Source organism: Lontra canadensis, unplaced genomic scaffold (assembly GCF_010015895.1).
Source record: "Lontra canadensis isolate GAN:19392208 unplaced genomic scaffold, GSC_riverotter_1.0 scaffold50, whole genome shotgun sequence".
NCBI classification, from domain to species: domain Eukaryota; kingdom Metazoa; phylum Chordata; class Mammalia; order Carnivora; family Mustelidae; genus Lontra; species Lontra canadensis.
In genome coordinates this window covers 7,777,721-7,796,728 of record NW_022631044.1, presented here as the reverse complement: position 1 = coordinate 7,796,728, position 19,008 = coordinate 7,777,721, and the positions used below count along the sequence as shown (strand labels likewise).

At 45.7% G+C, this 19,008-nt stretch overlaps 2 protein-coding genes, 1 long non-coding RNA gene and 1 pseudogene across 3 annotated transcripts in view; all 4 read left to right on the top strand.

Moving 5' to 3' along the window:
* Positions 1-4,504, top strand: part of LOC116877206 — a 79,834-nt gene extending 75,330 nt beyond the window's left edge. Inside the window, exon 2 of the long non-coding RNA XR_004384577.1 lies at positions 4,217-4,504. This is a non-coding gene — a long non-coding RNA (uncharacterized LOC116877206). The remainder of the gene's footprint in view (positions 1-4,216) is intronic.
* LOC116877205 lies at positions 3,315-4,060 on the top strand (annotated as a pseudogene).
* A 6,833-nt stretch (positions 4,505-11,337) lies between the features above and the next one.
* Positions 11,338-11,822, top strand: LOC116877094 (translation initiation factor IF-2-like). The gene has a single exon (XM_032873597.1). It carries the CDS (start codon positions 11,436-11,438, stop codon positions 11,820-11,822), a length of 387 nt encoding a protein of 128 aa, XP_032729488.1. The 5' UTR covers positions 11,338-11,435.
* LGALSL (galectin like) lies at positions 11,771-16,996 on the top strand. Its single transcript, XM_032873785.1, has 5 exons — positions 11,771-11,862; positions 12,688-12,759; positions 12,909-12,997; positions 13,868-14,045; positions 16,018-16,996. The coding sequence occupies exons 1-5, from the start codon at positions 11,827-11,829 to the stop codon at positions 16,159-16,161; spliced, it is 519 nt and encodes a 172-aa protein (XP_032729676.1). The 5' UTR covers positions 11,771-11,826; the 3' UTR covers positions 16,162-16,996.
* The last annotated feature ends 2,012 nt before the right edge of the window (positions 16,997-19,008 follow it).

The window sequence follows — 19,008 nt, the reverse complement described above, 5'->3', positions numbered from 1 at the left end:
CTTTGTGAGCTCTTCTGGGCAGAAATAGAATTGCATGTAGGGGGAGATGTGTTCTGCGTCATCCAAAATAAAACTCCTCATCTTCGGTTCTCTCCCTTACCTAAGCCTGGTCTTCAGAAATAAATCTAATTCCATAATATAGGAAATGATTAAAAAATATCTTTAAAAGAGTACGTGTGCCTGTGACCGGCGGATCCCGTGCTGACCACTAACTAGCACAACTGACAGAAACAGAGACAAGAGCTGAAGAGCCCTTACTGCTGGTGTGCACTCCTCACCATAGCGGATTCCGCAAATGGAGTTTTACAGTCTATATTTAAAAATTGTATGTTTGTAACAAATAAAGTATGAGGAAAAGTGAAAAAAAAAAAAGAGTACGTGTGGGGGCGCCTGGGTGGCTAAGTGCGTTAAGCCTCTGCCTTCGGCTCAGGTCATGATCTCAGAGTCCTGGGATGGAGCCCCACATCGGGCTCTCTGCTCAGCAGGGAGCCTGCTTCCCTCTGACTCTCTGCTTGCCTCTCTGCTTACTTGTGATCTCTGTCTGTCAAACAAATAAATAAACTCTTAAAAAAAAAAAAAGAGTACACGTGTGTATAATGCCAAAAATGGTGATGGAAAAAATGTTCTACTGGATTTCCTCTTTTTCTCTCCTCTTCTAAGTCCACACAATTCCCCTCTGAGGAGCAGCCCGGACCCCTGTCTCTTTGCTCCTCTGTTGCCCTCCTGGTCCTTGATAGTGTTGTACTGTCTTACTCCCTCTCTGAAGGGCCCAGGGCCCACCATGCTCACTCCTGCTGCGCCTCATTCTCCTTCCTTTACCCTTTTCCCGTGGGGCCACCTGCTAATCTTTCGGGCTTTTTAGCTACCTCCTCATTCCTGTGCCTGGCAGAGCACAGGACTGTATTTTAGTGGCTTTTTTCTACCTACTCACTATCTTACCCTAAACTCGAAAGGGGCCCTTCCTTATTCCAGGCCAACATGAGAAGCTTAGCACATGCCATCTTGTTCTGGACTTCAAGTCCAGTCACTGCCTCTGAGCGTCTAGTCCTGATTCTTAGATTTTTACAGGCAGGATTTAATACTCAAGTGTAGTAGGTAACCCAAAATGATCATTCTTTTGATATTGTTCTTAATAAATTTACTAGTACCAAGCAAGCATGTACACATAAACACACACACACACACACACACTCACACAGAGGCAGGCTTGCAGGACTTTGGAAAGAACTAATAACAAACAAAATTGCTACTGTTACTATTTTTAGGCTATCTGCAATCCTCTGAAGTAACAGCTAAGACAGGATTGCTGAGTCGTTAAGAGCTCTGATCCTGGATCCTCACTACCTGGATCAAATCTCAGCTCTGCTACCTGATCTAATTTGGCAAGTTAACTGATTTCTCCATGCCTCCATTTTTCTCATCTGTAAAATGGGAATAATTAAAGGACGTACCTCATAGGATTGTCTGAGGGTTAAATGAGTCAATATTTGAACAGAACCGGAGATGCACTGCCCAGATCCCCCTTCATGGGCGAACTTGCTGCCCAGGTGCAGAAAGGATGGTGGGCAGACTCCAGCTTTCAGCACCTTCAGTGCATCTCAGGCAGGACTTGCCTAAGGCCGTGAACTTCCTCGGGGAACCCATGCTTGGTGACTAAGTGAGGTGGGGGCGAGAGGTTATTAAGGCAGGCCATTCTGGTCTGATGCAGGACGCTGGTGGGCGCACTCGCCTCATGCTCCCTGCCATGCTGGCCAAGGCTTTACTGAGCCTGAGTTGCAGTCTGACATTTTCTTGCTTTCTCCCCTTTTCTTCCAAGGTGTTAATTGCTAATAAGCATCTCACATCCCAATCTCTGTCTCAACTGTTGCTTCCAAAGACCACAACCTGAGGCGGCATTTGTCAGGTACTTAGAGAAGTCCCTGGAGCACAGTGAGCACTCTGTCAGTGCTGTTAAATAAAATCAAATAAGGAATCTGGAGAGACAGCACCTTCACAACTCATCCCTCTTAGAGAAGAGGTTATAATTAATGTTCAATAGCGGGTTACTTTAAAGAGCCTAAGAGTCTCCCTAATCAGGATGAGGAAATGGTACCGCTAGTATTAACCATTTCATTGCTGTGTTTATGCTTTAGGATTTTTTTTTCACTATTATCTTTTCTGTGCTTGATCTTGCCAACCCAATTTTTTATTGCTTGCAAGAGTATTTTCTGATGTTTTAAACTGAGGTTCAACAATGTCTCCTAATGGCTAACATGAATTTCAATATAACTCCTGTGGCTTCTAGAATTAAAACTTCTCAGTGGTGGGAAGGACAGCTCACTGCCATCTTTACAACCCAAAGCGGATTGTTCTCAGGGCCTAAACTAGGAAAGGACCCTCGTGGGAGGGAACACTTAAGGATGGAAGGGTGACAAATCAGAAAAGTGCCTAGGGAAGCACATTCCAGGCAGGAGGAACAGCAAATGAAAAGACCCTGCGCAAGAGGTGCACTTGGCTGCTGAAAGAACACCAGGGAGCCCAGTTTTGGCTAAAGAGCAGCTGAGCAAAGGAGAGTGTGGCCCCCAAGTGAAGCTGGAGACATACTGCCAGATCTCGTAGGCCTTAAAAGCCACGGAAGGGAATTAAGGTTTCATTCTAAATACTGAGAACCCACCTCGTGATCTTAAGGAGGGTTGATGGGGTACAACTTATTTTTTGAAAGACCATGCAGGGGGGTGCCTGGGTGGCTCAGTGGGTTAAGCCTCTGCCTTTGGCTCAGGTCATGATATCAGGGTCCTGGGATTGAGCCCCGCATGGGGCTCTCTGCTCAGCGGGGAGCCCGCTTCCCTCCCCCCCACCGCCTGCCTCTCTGCCTACTTGTGATCCCTCTCTCTCTCTGTCAAATAAATAAATAAAATATTTCTAAAAATAAACAAACAAATAAATAAAAATAAAAGACCATGCTGGCTCAACACAAGTTCAACATTGAAGAAGGGAGCTGAGCTACAATTTACTAAAAGATGCCTTTACAAAGATGTCTTACGAAAAGATTCCTGGGTAACACTCTATTTTAACACTGTATTATTATTTAAAAGGGCTTTTAGGTGAGTCTGTGACTGTTTATGCACCACTAGGAGGCCACTAAGAATGAACAATATTACATAGATTAAAACCATCACTAGACCTGAAAAAAACACTCATCCTGCCCACACTCAGGAAGGGCATCCATCATTTGTTGTCACTAAGCCCATTCCTTCTCATTTCCATTTATAGCCTATCACCTGGCATCAACAGCATAAATCATCTCTGTAAATCATCTAGAGCAAAGCTTTGGTTGTAACTTCTCTAGAATAATTGTTAGCTCATCATTTTGCCTTGAAATGGGATGATACCTACTTTTTGGCCTGTCCTGGCTATGGCATCAGTCTGGTCAACAGTGACTAGAATTAAAAAGGATGGCTTTCCTCTTGCCACGGCAGCTGCAACCATGATATGCTCAGGTTTCAGAAGAGGCTTGCCTCCAGGGTCCTCTGCTGTGACAAAAGAAGGTCTGGTTGGCCCCAGGGAGACCAAGGAGATCACCAGTGCCTATGCCTATCAGCAGATCCGGAAACTGATCAAAGACAGACTGATCATCTGGAAGTCTGTGACCCTCCATTCCTGTGCTCCGTGCCTGAAAAATACCTTGGCCTGCCAGAAGGGCATTGTTGAGAGAAAAGGTACTGCTCCTGCTGGAATGCCCCAGAAGGTAACCTGGATGAGGAGGATGAGAATTCTGCACTGGAGACTGACCGCCAAATGGATCACAGCCTGTACCTAAAAGTGAAGCATTATGTGTTCACAAACAATCCGATTCTTGTGGAACACATCCACAAGCTGAAGGTAGACAAGGCTTGCCAGAAGCTTCTGGCAGACCAGGCTGAGGCCCACAGATTGAAGACCAAGGAGCACACAAGACTATGGAGAGTGGCTCCAGGCCAAGAAGGAGGAAATCATCAAGACTCTGTCCGAGGAGGAAGAGACCAAGAAATAAAACTCCCTCTATTTTATCTGTACATAGTGGCCTCAGCAATAACACAGATCAGTTTTTCAAGAAAACAAAACTTTATCTGCCAAAAACAGAAGGAGAGAGAGAGAGAGAGGAGATGAGTATTGGCCTCCTGAAAGACAGGGACTTCTGCCTTCCAAAGAAGGGCTGCATGTAAACAAGATGTGTTTGTTTTTAATTTTCTTTCAGGCTGAGAACCTACTCACTAAGACGGGTGGAGGAAGAGCCTGCCCAGAAGGGCCCAGAGCTAACAGAAGGAGTAGGGAGGAATCTAACAAGCTAGGGAGGAAGTGGGCCAACCTGTCCAGGGAAGAAGCTGCGATTACCAGGGCAATGAGCTACTTTGCATCACTCAGTGCAGCGCATGTGTGAGGTGGGCAGGACTGCCCAGGAATCCAGTGGTGTGCAGGCAGATTCCAGATTAGTGTTAAGGTGGACCCTGGTTAACAGAGAAAGCTTCAAAGGATATGAATTTAATACTTGTGTCTCTGCCTCACTCATGTCAAAAACAAACAAGACAAAGCAAAAACAAAAACAAAACCAAACCAAAAAAGCCCTTTTTTTTAAGCATCAGTTTCTTCTCTTCTCTTGATGGAGTTTTTCCCTGGCACTAAATGGATGGGATCAAAGGCACGGGCAGCCCTTTTGTTTCCTCTCCCCAATGTACTTGTGTTTATTCTTGGTAATTAAAATGAGGGCTGGCTTTTAAGATAAGTTGGAAATTTCCCTCCCTCCCCATTCAACTCAGCCTTCACACACACACACACACACACACACACACACACCACAGAGGTACCCACGCAAGCATTCTTAAAAAGTCACGCCTAGGCCAAGCCCTACTGAATTTATAGATTTCCAACTAATTCTTAGGTGTAGAAGCAACACTAGCCAATCCAGGCCAAGGTTGAAATGTGATGAGTTTAATCAGTGTAGACTGCCAACTTGAACTTCTGCTAATTTAAAACATTTCTTCAACTTTTCACTTACTCTTCCTCTGTGAGATAAATTAATCATTTAAACAATTCAAACCTAAAATAAACATGTAGCAGATAATCTAAATTTAGATAGAAAATGTGTTATCTGATTGGCAGCGGAATATAACCTGCCTCTGGGTTCAAAACATTTTATTTCTATTTTCTGGGCTATATTGCCATGTTGGCCGGGAGCTCTTAGCCCCATTCCGAATATTTTCAGTTGGAAGAGGCAGTGTGCAGGAAAGGAATCTACAGTTGGAGAAGACCAGACATGCTCTTAAGGAAGTCACATGGAAGAGGAAGCAAGTATTCTTTTTTTTTTTTTTAAAGATTTTATTTATTTATTTGACATAGAGAGATCACAAGTAGGCAGAGGCAGGCAGAGAGAGAGGGGGAAGCAGGCTCCCTGCCGAGCAGAGAGCATGATGTGGGGCTCAATCCCAGGACCCTGAGATCATGACCTGAGCTGAAGGCAGAGGCTTTAACCCACTGAGCCACCCAGGCGCCCCGGAAGCAATTATTCTAACTGTGAGCATGTGTATGGTTGTTTTTCTTTTTCTTCTTCCTCCTCCCCCGCCCCCTTCTTCTTTCTTTTCCTCTTCCTTTTCCCCTTCCCCTTTTCCTCCTTCTTTGGAAAGGAAAAAATTATCATAGTAACGACCAAAATGGAGCCCAGCTCCATAAAGAATAATAAATAAATAATACATGAGTGAATAAATAAGTGAAGTCTCTTTTCTCTGAATCTCTTTGGTCAAATTTGGATGCCAAGTTTCCATTTCCAGGGCTCTCCTGGTTAGTGGTCGGCCCAGGAGCTGCGCTGTGTTAATGCCTGCTCCGTGTAGCTCACCTTTTACGAAATCCAGAAATCTGTGTCACTCAACCCCATTTCCTCTAAACACCAAAGGAGCACCTGGCAGCCTGCCTCCTGAGTTTTCCTCCCCACTAGCTGGGATCTCCAAATGACTGCCAAATCCAAATGGGTTGGTCTCCTTCCACCCAGCTGAGCCACGCAAGTTTCCACGAAACTACCAAACCAAGAAACTCTTTATGCCACCTGACGACAAGAAAGTAAAATCACAGAGGCAATAAAAGGGAGGACTATAAACCAGCAAATGAAAACAGAAACATGGAGCATAATGAGAAGAGTGAAATCCGGCCTGGGGCGCTGTCACACAGGCCTGTCACATTCCTCGTTGGCAAAAAGACTGGCTGAAGACCAGATCTGCCTCTTGGAATCGCTGAAAGGTGAGGCTGGGGAGAAGGCGCAGAAGCGCATCCTTGGCTCTCAGGATACGCCCAGTGCCATGCTGGAAAGAATCTTAAAATATCTTTCATTCATGCTGCCAATTCCAAACGCTGGAAGCAGTGTTCCTTCTGTTTTCCCTGGGAGAAGGCTTTCACTTCCCTCTCAGCAATTGTCACCCTTCCCAGGAGTGAGCTCTCAGGACAGGGTGCACCCAGCGGCTCTCAGACACACGAAAGGGCCCAGAGTGACATCCCCTGGGGAGGAAACAGTGAGTCTCTCTGAAGCCCTGAACTCCTCTGGGGGATGGGTTCATCATTATCTCCTTCAGCACTGAGGGTTTCTGAAATCAATCCTTCTTGTGGCTAAGTAATTAAAACACAAGCAGGAGGCTAGTTCTAGTTTCCTCATAAATAAACTGAAAATAATGGAATGTTAGGAACTGCCATTGACTGCCAAGTTTTATGGTTGTCCTCTAATTACTTTGGTACAACACAAATGTGTGCGTGTCTAAAATAATTATTTGATAACGGTGACCATAGTTCCTGCAGTAATTAAGAATTTTAATCATGTATTGAAATACAGAAAAATAGCTTAATAAATGTGTGCCCTCCTACCTAAGTAGGTAAACAAAAGGATGCTGACTTAGTGTATTTTACCGCTTACTTGAATATTTATCCTGAGCAGAGACTGGCCTGGCAAAGACCATCATGGAGAGCTGAAAGCCTGATGGGCCAATAAAACTGTGCAGTGTCTTGTTCCTCAAAGGAGGCTGCAAGCACCATTTGGGGTCTGGGGTGGGAAGGGCATCAGGCCACCAGATAAAAGAAGATAAACATTTGGGATGTTTCCCTTTGACTGTATTTAGAGGTGCAGGGAGCACATTAGGTTTAAATCAAAAATAAACATGCAATATGATAAAACAGAATGCAAGTTTCTCCATATCACAAAGACATTTTGAGCTGGGAATTATAGTTACGGGCGACTTACGTGGGTCCTGCTTCATCTTAGGTGCTCCTTGTGGGACCACTTGGGTAGTATCAGGAGGCAATGACTTGCCAAATAGAAAAGAAGGCGTTTCTGGCGTGCAAGTTTCTACTCTAGATTAGACTGGATAAATTTTGTGTCATGTATAAAAATATGAATAATGGGAATCTTAAAGCAACTTCCACAGTCCCCAAAAGCATGTCTTCCAACACCACATCACAGTTCCACTTATGGCCCGAATTCTAAATCTACTCTTCCCTATTCTCTCTGGCTTAGCAACTAGCTAGAACCCTGCTTCCAGAGTAACCCTGTTACCTTCTAAATAACGGGTTCTGAATCCGGGGCAATTTTGCACTCCCCACCTGCATCTCGTGGGGTCCATCTGTCAATGTCTGAGGTCCTCTCCATGGAGTAGGGGGTGGCATTACTGGCCTCTAGTTCTCAACATCCTATAATGCACAAGACAGTCCCCCACAGCAAAAGATTTCCCTCAAATGTCAATAGTGCTGAGGTTAGGAAACCCTGCTCCAGCCAGAGTGTCTACACATACACGGAAAACAGGTGATCGGAAGGTCAAAGTCAGGCTAAGGGGATCAAGACCCACAGAAAGCCTACGAAGGCAGTCGCAGTGTAAGGGAGGGAGGCATGTCTCTGCAACAGAGCAGGAGACAAAACACAGCCTCTGGAAGCAGGTTCTAGCTAGTTGTTGGGCCAGCCAGAATAGGGAAGAGTGGATTTAGAATTCCGGCCATAAGTGGAACTGTGATGTGGTGTTGGAAGATGTGCTTTTGTGGGACTGTGGAAGTTGCTATACACATTCCATCAGAAGTTTGCCACCTCCTCCAGAAAGCGGCCTTAATCCTCCAAATATGGGAGTGAATCTCCCCACTCAGTGCTCAGGCTAGAGGTGTGAGGCCTTTATTACCTTACCAACCATGACATTCTGCCATTGTTTCCCAGAGTGAGCTGTAAGCTCCTCGAAGACAAGACTTGTGCCTTTTCCAATATTTCTTTTTGGTCCATGGTATCATAGAACAAAACACCCATACAAAGAACATAGATACAATATATAGATACAAAATACATAGAACAAAATACCCATAAAACAGTTGTTGAATTGACATCAATGCTGTAGTCTCCTCCCAATATTAGAAATGTGGCATGCACACATATGAATAGAACACAGTAAATGGGAAGGAAAAAAGGAAGTGATCTACTCTTTTCATCTGGGAAGACCATTTAGCAAAATCTTCAAAGACCTGTTTATACTTCTTTTTTGATGTTAACCATCTGTTTGACAGGCCTTCCCCCCCTTCTTTAGCCTTTTTAGCAGTTTCCAGTAGTAAGGCAGTTCATCTTGGAATTTCACAGTCGTGGTTTATGTTGTTTTTGACACAAATGCCTGAAATCCAAGTATAGAGCAGTCTGCCTTCACTATAGAACTAAGAATAAAAATAAAGCTCTGCAATTAATTTGCCAGTAACTTTCCCCCGTAAAAAGTAGTTTGACTCTGCTCAGCTTTAATTGTAATAAAAAGTCATTCAAGCTTTCTCCTTCCTCTTCATATTTAAAATGAAACATTCTGTAGACTGAGAAGGAATCGAGCATTTGGGGGATAAAAGGCAATTTTCCATGTTAAAGTATTCTGGGACGGTTCAGTACCTTCCTATTCTTTAAATTCCCAAGATGTAAGAAACACATCTCAAGCAATCCAAATATCTTCAACTCCACTCATAAAACAAATCAAAGGATTATTCTTCACTTTATAAAATCACTTATCAAGCTGAGATTCAACCCAAGATTGCTTTCATTCAGCAGCCCTTACTCTCAAACCCATTCAAATTCAGATGGTATTTACACATCTTTTCAGGAAACCCAAAGAACTTTCTAAGAGCTAAGAAGGATGAATGAATGAACCCAACACTTCATTTTGCAGGTGAGGAAGTAGGCTCAGAAGTCAGTATGAACTCTCAAAGCTGCAGAATGGTAACAGCTAGGACTTATCAAGGGCCCACAGCTTCTCACATGTTTATCACTTCCAGGGGTGTCTGAGCCACCATTATATCTTGCTGGCCTGGTACAGGAGTCCTGCTTCTACCCTCCCTCCTGGGCACTCCCCTCCCCACAAAGGCCAGTCCACACAGCAGCCAGCAGGATGCATCTACTACAGAGGGAAAACTCTGTCACTCCTTTGCTCAGACACTTCCAATTCTTCCCACTTCTCTCAAGCAAAAGCCAATCCTCACACGGTCTGTGTGCTCTAATCTATTTGTAATTACTTATCTCTTCTGCCTGAAGCACCCAACACTCTTCACACACTTCACCTGGGACTTTTCTATTGCACTTCCCTCCACTAGAAATCTCTTCTTCAGACTTCCAAAGGACTCCCTCCCCCTTCCCTTTCTTCAGAGGTCTTAGCAAACATCGTTTACCAGAGGTGGCCTCCCTGTCCACACCTATGTAAATAACATCACTCCACCTCCTGTCCCTCTCTCCCCCCTTACTTTCTTTCCTACTTTCTTCTAACACTTTTATTGCCTGACGTATTATATATTTATTTGTTTATGGACTGCATTTCCCCACTAGAAGATCAACAACAAAAAATTCCTGCTGGATCCCTAGTGCCTGGTACACGGCAGGCACTGAGTATTTTTGTAGAGTAAGTGCTACTATGTGCCAGGTACTATTCTAAGAAGGGTACAAGAACCCATTTACTTAATCTTCCCAACAAGAAGGCACTATTGTCATCACTGTCATCTCTGGTTCACAAATGAAGAAATTAAGGCACAGGATAGCTTAGAAACTTGTCTAAGATCACTCAGCCAGTAAACTGTAGAGTCAGGATTTGAACCCAGGGCACAGGCCTTTTAACCACCAAGATGTACTGTGTCATGCTTAACTAATGACAAAAAAATGACTTTGGTGGTTTTTCCCCATACCAGACTCTCAGAAACTGAGATATATCCAAGTGTGCTTTCAAAATTTCAATAGTTTCTTATAACTTCCTAATATTAACAATCACTAAGGTGTGATTTTGAGCTAAGATTTGCAAACAAGATAAAAAACGTGAACCATAACTGTGTTGCATTTGAGTCTAACTCAGAGAACAGAAAGGATAGGACTGTGGCATTACAGACGTGTGCAGGTAATTCTCCCTACTGGACTGAGATTACCACGATTAGCTCTGGTCCATAAAGGGAAAGCTAAGGCACAAAAGCCGCAGTGATGTTCCAGGCCACAGAGCCAGCAGCACTGGCTGGAAGAGAGCCTGTGAGGGCCCCTCTGGGACTGCAGTAGGTCACACATGCTCCCTGCTTATTAGCGTAAAACACCCTGGTGATTCATACAATGGAATGTTTAAGCCAAGATGTCACCTAAGAGAGGGTATGTTGATACAGCTTTATCTAAGAAGTTACATAATCATCCTAATGTGGAAATGCCAAAAAGGAATTTGTGCCTTGGAATAAAAGACGGATGTACCCCTGGGAATTACTCCACAAAGGATATAAGGAGTTTTCCAGTGAGAAACTTATTGGCCCAAACTGAGCAGGTGACTTGTGAAAAACAGGGCCCAGTGGGGGCTGAGGATTCATTGGGAGCATTTCTGCTTGGTAAGAGGTAGCCAGATCCCTGCCCTGGAGAGCCTCCAGGGTCTCCCAGACCTGCCCATCAGTCCACAAGGGAGAGAGGCCTATTCTGTACCTAGCCTCCTGGGATTAAAAAGTCTTTACCCGGAGTCCTCTCTGCCTTTTGCTTTCAGGTCAAATATTTATTTACGCAAATGTAGAGCCTTCTCATTATCTTTCTACCCTAGAGGGCCGAAGGAATCTTCTGCTCTACTTTGTTGGAATTTTCTGACAGAAATCTGGAGCTCTGGAATACCGTCCCCACACTCCAGTCTTCCCTTGACCTCGGCCTCCACCGTTCCACCTGCCCCTGGACGTGACAGTAGGAAGGAGGTTGGCTGGAAGGGAGGGGCGAAGGTGTCACAAGCACCTGTCACCTGTCAGGCCCCGGTCCCCACTTCCCTAGCCCCCAGGATCCCCGCCCTCCCGCACGCCCTGCGACTGGCCCGTCCCTCCCCCTTTCAGCCTCCCGCCACCTTCCAATGGCCGAGGGGCAGGGCAAGCTGAGCAAGCCGCGGCAGCCCAGCCGGGTCCCCGCCCTGTTCCCAGTTCCCGAGCCGGGCCCCGGCGGCCTTTAAATGCCGCCCAGGGCCAGCGCGACGCGGCCCTCGTCACCTTTCTGCCTCGGGAGGCGACAGCAGCACCCCGAGGAAGAAAGCAGCCGCGACTCGACAACCCCGGTCCGGGCAGCTGCGGCCACCTCCGACCTCCCGGCCCGCGCCGCCTCCCGCTCCCCTCCCCCTCCACCTCCACCCCGGCCCAGCCTGCCCGGTCGGCGCCTGGCCCCAGGCGTGCGCGCGCGCGCGCGCCCGCGTGTGTGTGCGCACGCCCGACCAGCCTCGGACCCGCGCCCACGCCCGGCGCAGGACCGCCCCGGGATCCCCGCCCGCGCGCCGCGTCCCACGTCCCCCCGCCGCCGCCGCCGCCGCCGGGCCGCCAGCCGTGCACCCCGGCGCGCCGTGTAAGAAGATGGCGGGATCGGTGGCCGACAGCGATACCGCGGTGGTGAGTGCGGAGGGGTGCACGCGAGGCGTCCCCTTCCCGCGGCCCCGCACGCCGCCGCTCGCTCAGCTTGGCTGCGGCGCAGAGGAGGCTGAGGCCCAGCCGGGCGCCCCCCGCGTGGGAAGGCGCCCGGTACCTGTTAGCCAGCGCCGGCTGTGAGCGGCCGGCCTGGAGGGGGTGCGGGGGGCAGGCTTGATGCCCCGGGTGCACCGGAGAGGGTGCATGGGGGCGGACGGCAGCGTGGGGGTGACAGCCCCCGCCGTGCCATGCAGCCGGCGGCCAGGTGTGTGCACGCTGCACGTGTGAGCGTGCGCTTGTGTGAATGTGTCTGGGGTGCGCGCCCCGCGGCCGCCTCCGACGTCCCGGGGATTCCCCTTTGGAAATAGGTCTGGCCGGGAAGGCGGGAGGGGGGCCAGGAGAGAAGTTGAGCGCGGCCCTGCACCCCGGCCGCGTCCCTCAGGACAGGCCTGGGCGACTGCGGGTCCAGGGGCGTTTGCGGTTGAAGACGGGCCTCCCCTCCTCCGACGCGGGGCTCTGGCTCCCCGGCGTGCCTCGACCTGGATTTTGATCTAGATCTGAAGGTCTGGGGATCTTCGGTAGCAGCTTAGCTACGGGGTGGAAAGGACGGGTTTTGTTCCCGGGCTTTATGTGGTTGTTCAATGGGCTGTGAGGTGGCAGCATCTGCAGATGCTGCCTGTGTCCTGTGAAGGCTGCTGGATTCAGCCAGACTCGGATAGATGCTTCCCCACTCCCTCCCCTTCTCCTCCCAGCCCCCACACCCCAAAACTAGAGCCTCTGGAAAGCCAATCTGTGTGCTGCTATTTTTAGAAACTAGATGATGGGCATTTAAACAACTCCTTGGGCTCTCCAGTTCAAGCCGACGTGTACTTCCCACGACTGGTAAGTGGTTTAGTTCTGTGCTCTGTGTCTCTGCCTGTACCCTTTTCCTTTCTAATTGCATTTTCTAATGGGTCAGGTACTCAGGATCTGAGGGCTTGGCTCTTCTCAGACAGGCAGTAAACTTCCTGTTCTCCTGTCATCCTTTGCAGATAGTTCCATTCTGTGGGCACATTAAAGGCGGCATGAGACCAGGCAAGAAGGTGTTGGTGATGGGCATTGTTGACCTCAACCCAGAGAGGTAAGACAGAGAGTCCTTGTCACCCCAAGGCTTATCAGGCAGTTACAAGGCCCTGCCCACTCTTGTTGTGGTTGTTTGCTCCTCCTCCTCCTCCTCTCCTCCTGGCCAGTGTTGCTAATTGGAAGTGCCAAGAAAGTACCATGTTCCCATGAAAAGAATGTGTATGAATCCCAGCCATCATTTCTCCAGACAGCTATTTATATCAAAGATTATAAATATCGGCCCACATCATTTTCTCTTTGACCCTTAAGGAGGCCAAAGTACTTTTTTTTTCTTTAAAGGTTTTTTTAAACATGGTGCTTGGAGCAAGATCTATCAATATAAATGACAAGCGACATTATAGGATACTATTTCCCCTGGTCAGTTTCTGGGGCTGTTTTTGAGAATCTAAGGTGGATATAGACACAGATGTGTGGGTGGTTTGGGGTATCTGAAAGTCCTAATGTTAGTCATGTTCAACTCCACCAAAGTTTGTTGTTGTTGTTTTTAGATGTATTTATTTGACAGAGAGACAGGGAGAGAGTGAACACAAGCAGGGGGAGTGGGAGAGGAGGAAGCAGGCTCCTCACTGAGCAGAGAGCCTGATGCGGGGCTCGATCTCATGATCCTGGGATCATGACCTGAGCCAAAGGCAGACGCTTAATGACTGAGCCACCCAGGCGCTCCTCCACCAAAGTTTTTACCAGAGCCTGCTTTCAATATTAAGATGTCGGGCTTCATTTTAATCCTCCTCCTGCATACACGGTGTAATCTCCTATGCAAATAGTAGTGGCCCATTCAAAGCAGACAAACCCCAAGGAGGAGGAGGAACTAGGGGAGCCTGGGTCATGGATAGCCAAACCCAGAATAAATGAGAGGATGTTCTTTCAGCTTTGCCATCAGCTTGACCTGTGGTGACTCCGAAGACCCTCCCGCCGATGTGGCCATTGAACTCAAAGCTGTGTTCACAGACCGGCAACTACTTAGAAATTCTTGTATATCTGGGGAAAGAGGTGAAGAACAGTCTGCAATCCCTTACTTTCCATTCATCCCAGACCAGCCATTCAGGGTGAGTACCTCGAGCGCTTCCAGTCCAGCGGCTGGCAGAGCACTGGTGCTCTGCTCCTCCAGCAGATGCCAAGAATGCTTTAAGCCGCCAAATTTTTGCATGTCTAGGAAATTTGTCACCTGATGGTGAAAGAAAGAAAAATGATGAAAAGAGCTCTGTTTGCTAATACAAACTAATACTTACCATAGTAGCTCTTGGCTCTGTTTACCCAGTACATTTAGTAAATAAACCCATGTCCAGATTGTTAAGAATAAATACTTTTCTGTGTAGTACTCAACCTGGTACTAGGCATGTAATCTATACCTGTCCCAAAATATCCTGATTGATTAATAAATAATAAGTGCTAGAAATTTCCTCATTTTTTTTCAACCTATAAGGAGCACTGAACCTTGTTAGTTGTGACTTTTTTCAAAAGAACAATAGCGATAATCTTTTCATTTTCTCTTGTTACTTTTGCTAATGAAGTCTGGTCCTTGTTTCTCCTTCTGGGTTGACAAGCCTCAGTCTGTTTTATCGTCACAGGCTCTGTGGCTGACAAGTTCCTTCCCTTGGACCTGGATGGGTATAACTTGGCTCTCCACCATCTAGTGGGCAGGAAGCACAACCCAAACTTCCCATCCAACCAAGCAATGTTAGTAGCACCTTCCTCTGTGAAGGACAGTGCCGAGTAAGAGATGCAAGTAATGTGGGTAATGCGTTAGGACAGGATTTACTGAACTACCAGGCCTGGTGATGAAGTTGTCCGTACTATACCTTGTTAACACACATCACAATAATAACAGCTCAGTTAAAAGCTCCATGTTGCGTAAATGCCTAATAAAGCACAACTGCCCTTAACCTGTTGCTCTTCATCTAGACATTCACAAGGGCCTTATGAAGGAGTAATAATTTTTCTTCTCACCTTGCCATCTGGTGGGGGGAATAAGAACCCATGACTTTTATGTCAGTGATGGAATTGAGATTGTTGCCTTCTAATCATAGTCTGGGGAAGGTACCCGTACGTATCCTGTGCCCTCCTCTTCTCTAGAATTGTAATGGCTCCTTAGCTTCCTCTTGACTGTGACAGTTTCTTTCTCTCATTTTTTTTTTTTGACTGTGACAATTTCTTAATGATGAATCGTAATGCATACGTAGCTCATGAGTATGAGTAACCAGAGCCTCTGTCTGCCAAGAGGAATATAATGCTCCCCAGCAACCAAATTGAACTGAAATCAGCCCTTCTTGGTGATATAATTTTAGTAATAATATGAATTAAATGTGACTAATATCACATATGAAGTCTCTTCTTACATGGTAGCCACTGATGCTTTTAATAAATACACAGCACAGAACCAATGATTAAAATCTATAGCGAATTACTTAAGGAAAAGAGGAAGAAAAAGCTTTTACCATATGGAATCAGCATTTCTGTTTGGCTTAACAAAGCCTTGTTAATTACACATCCTTGGTCCAGTGGTAATTACTGTGTAACCTTCTGTCAGCTTTAATGTTTACCATGCTTGGGTGCCTGGACTGTTATTACATGCTACTAAGTGGGGGCCAGTGGATCTCTGTGAGGGTCTCTTCTGGGGGTGGCATAGGTTCAGGGGATGACCGTGGAGGCATTAAGTGCCATATAAATAAATCTGTTCTGCTTTATGTCGCTTTGGAGAACGGAGATGTGTTCAAGCATGAACAATTAAAATCTTTAAAGGATATTGAAGAGTGAAGAAGAGTGGTTCTCAAAGTGTGTTCCTCATTCCAGCAGTAGTACCATCATGCTAGAACTGGATGGAAATGCAGATTCTTAGATTTTACCCTAGACCTGCTGAATTGAAATTTTGGGGGGGGTGGAGTCCAGTGGTCTCTGTTACACTTCTGTGTGATTCCAGAGTTTGAGAACTGCTGAAGATGTTGCCTTTCTCTAAAATAAAGTATTGTGTGTGTGTTTTCCCCAGCAGGTTCATTGAAATCCTGATTTTGTTTCTTCTAGGTGGAAATTCTCTGTGAGCACCCACGTTTCAGAGTGTTTGTGGATGGACACCAACTTTTTGATTTTTACCACCGCATTCAAACGTTATCTGCAATTGACACCATAAAGATAAACGGGGACCTGCAGATCACTAAGCTTGGCTGATGCTGTTTAAACCTCCTCTGTTTCACGTAGGATCAGGTGCCACAACTGCCTGACTGTGGGTCTGGAAGAAGTGTGCTAGCAAGACCTGGAGACTTAAAAAGAAAACAAAAACAAAAAGCAGGCTTTACTGTCTCTTCTTTCTGTGCAGTTTAAACCCAAAATGACAACTCCAAACTGTGGTTTGCCCTTAGGAAGCTGTCAGAACAAAGACACCGAGCCATTATTTCCAGAACAAAGTAATACATTTATGCTGGATTTTATTCAGACTATATTGACATGGATTTGTGATAATTTGTGATCTGGTAGCAAGTTATTCATCTTTTCAAAGCAAGGTGATACTTAGAAACAAAAGTGCTAAAGACTTAACACCACCGCCAACAAAGACGGTACACCGAGATCAACTCATTTCTGCACTGAAGTGAAGTGTGTAGCACAACCGACATTTTAGTCAGGGTATTTACATAGAATGTAGGTTGTTCAAGGTTTGGTTGGTTTTGGTTTTTTTTTTTTTTCTTGTTTTTTGGTTTTTGCACAGCATAATGTTAATTCAGATTTTTAAAGCTTTCTCGTAGTTATTTATTTATACTCAATGTATGTATTAGAGAATGATTAATGTCTCAAAAACAGCAAGTTATGAACTTTTGAATGTACAGATATCTTAGGTCCAAAGGGGAAAATTACATATTACAATCATGAAAGAATTGTTATCTTCCATACCCCTAAACTTAGGATCTCTTGATATAAATTGCTGTAAGTGCTTTTGGGAAAAGTTTGCAACATTTCGATAAAATTGCTTTTCAAGTAATCGACAGTTACATAAATTCTATTTATATCATGTTTTCTCCTTACTGTGAATTAGCACAGTATTGGCCTCCTTAAGACTAATTAACTACATTTCCCTAGGTCTTTATAACAGCTCGTTAAGTTGTTATTAAACTAGGTAAAATATATGAGACCATTTTTAAAATAACTATTATATAAACTTTTCAAAGTATACTATGAAAACGATACTGGAATGCAGTGTAAAGCAGAAGCAAATGGCCCCAGATAACTTACTTGGAAATAATTTATATCAACTTAAGCTGTTAGGTCATTGTGTTAACTTTTCTTATGTGACCCTCACCAATATCCCTAAGCAATGTCTTTGGAACTTCAGAGGAGAGGCTGCTTCCTACTCTGTTAGCTGCGCTGAGACATTAGGATGGGGGGGTCGGGGTCGGGGGGGGGGATCCAGATTAGGAAATGATCCAATTAGTTTATCTGGAAGGTTAACTCCCAGGACTCCAGATCCTTGGAGTCCAGCCAATAGTGTGAATGTTTCAAATTAAGCTGTAAGAGTTTCCCTGCGTTTGTGGAGCTGATCTGACAGCAGAGCATCTCCAGGAGGAGGCGGCCTTGGTGTGAATATCACCTCCTGGCAAGGGATGGCTGGCCGTTCACCTACATTCTAGGTGCATTGGCGCTAGAGAGAAGGACCCTTGGCATTGCTTTGGTCAGGTAGTGGGGATGGGGGGAGGAAAAAGGGGAGCTGGGGTGGGGATGTATTTATATATAATTTAGGTTTTGTTTGTACAGCGTACTGCATCATGTTAGGACACATCCTTGTCCTGCTCTGCTTTTGCGTTTTTTTTACACGACATGCAGAGGCACGGAAGTGCCCACGTCACTTCCACGTGTCGAGAATGTAGACAGTGTTTCAGTACCAAAGTCTAAGAAAAAGCAAACTAAAATTGTGACTTTTTTATAGGTGATATATTTGGGTTCTTCTCAACTTTGAAACTGTTTAGCACAGTTCCATCGCGTTATATAAGAAGATAACTTTATCCAACAAAACTGGCTGAGTGTTGAAAAGCTTTATGTACCAGCTGACTTAATCAGCCATATTCAGCCAAGAGGGCTCTTCTTCGGCTGCAGGTACTTTCAAGCCTGTGATTCACTTCTCATGGCTTGTGAAGCCGCTAGATGTTGAAGTGTGTTCGTGCAGACACTTTGAGGACACCCTGAACTATATTTGTAGGGGTTTTGGAGGAAGACCCCCACAGGAGGTTTCCTCTGAGTGGCCGTCCATCCCCACGCACTGCATAATTCAGCAGAAACAGGAGGAGCTGTGCTTGTGGCTGATTGGAAGGGACACTGTTCTCTCTGCTGATCAGCTAACCGCTTAGCTGCCAAGCCCTTAGGCAGCTCAGTTTAAAGATACACTGTTAACCCTTCCTTTCTCTGGGAGGCCCAGTGGGAACCTCTTGGATGAGCCTGTTGGAATTAATCTAAATGATGTGATGGATTGATTCAGGTGGAGCTCAATTAGCAAGGGGGGCGGGTGCTGTGTTACTCATTAGCTGTCAACTGGAAACAGTGTTCTTGCCTCTCATTGGCATGTGAGGTCTAAGGTGAGAATTCAGGGTGGAAAGTGCAATTTAAAGCTTCACAGGAGAGCATTTGGGTATGTAAGGAGTTATTTCTGACCAGAGCCCTAATTTTGCAACATGACCAAAACCAAGGAATATAAATAACAATCAGGCTCTGGGAGAATAAAAGGCAGGCTTTAGACAATCTGTCCACTTCTGCATCATAATTGGAATGAATGTATATATCTACTTAAAAATTAATAGAAGTGACTTTATTTTCTGGGCTGTCCCAGAATTGTCTTAAAATTATTATTTTTTTAAAATCTGAAACCCCATTTCAAATCTTGCCAACCTCGGTTCAAAACCCCCTAAGAAATCACTCTGGGAAATGATGGCGACTTGTTAAAATAGCAAATCCTTTCATTTCTATTAAGAAGAAAATATCCAAAAAGAGGGAGGGAGCCCTGTTGCCTTGAGAGAAACAGCCTTGGTATTTTCC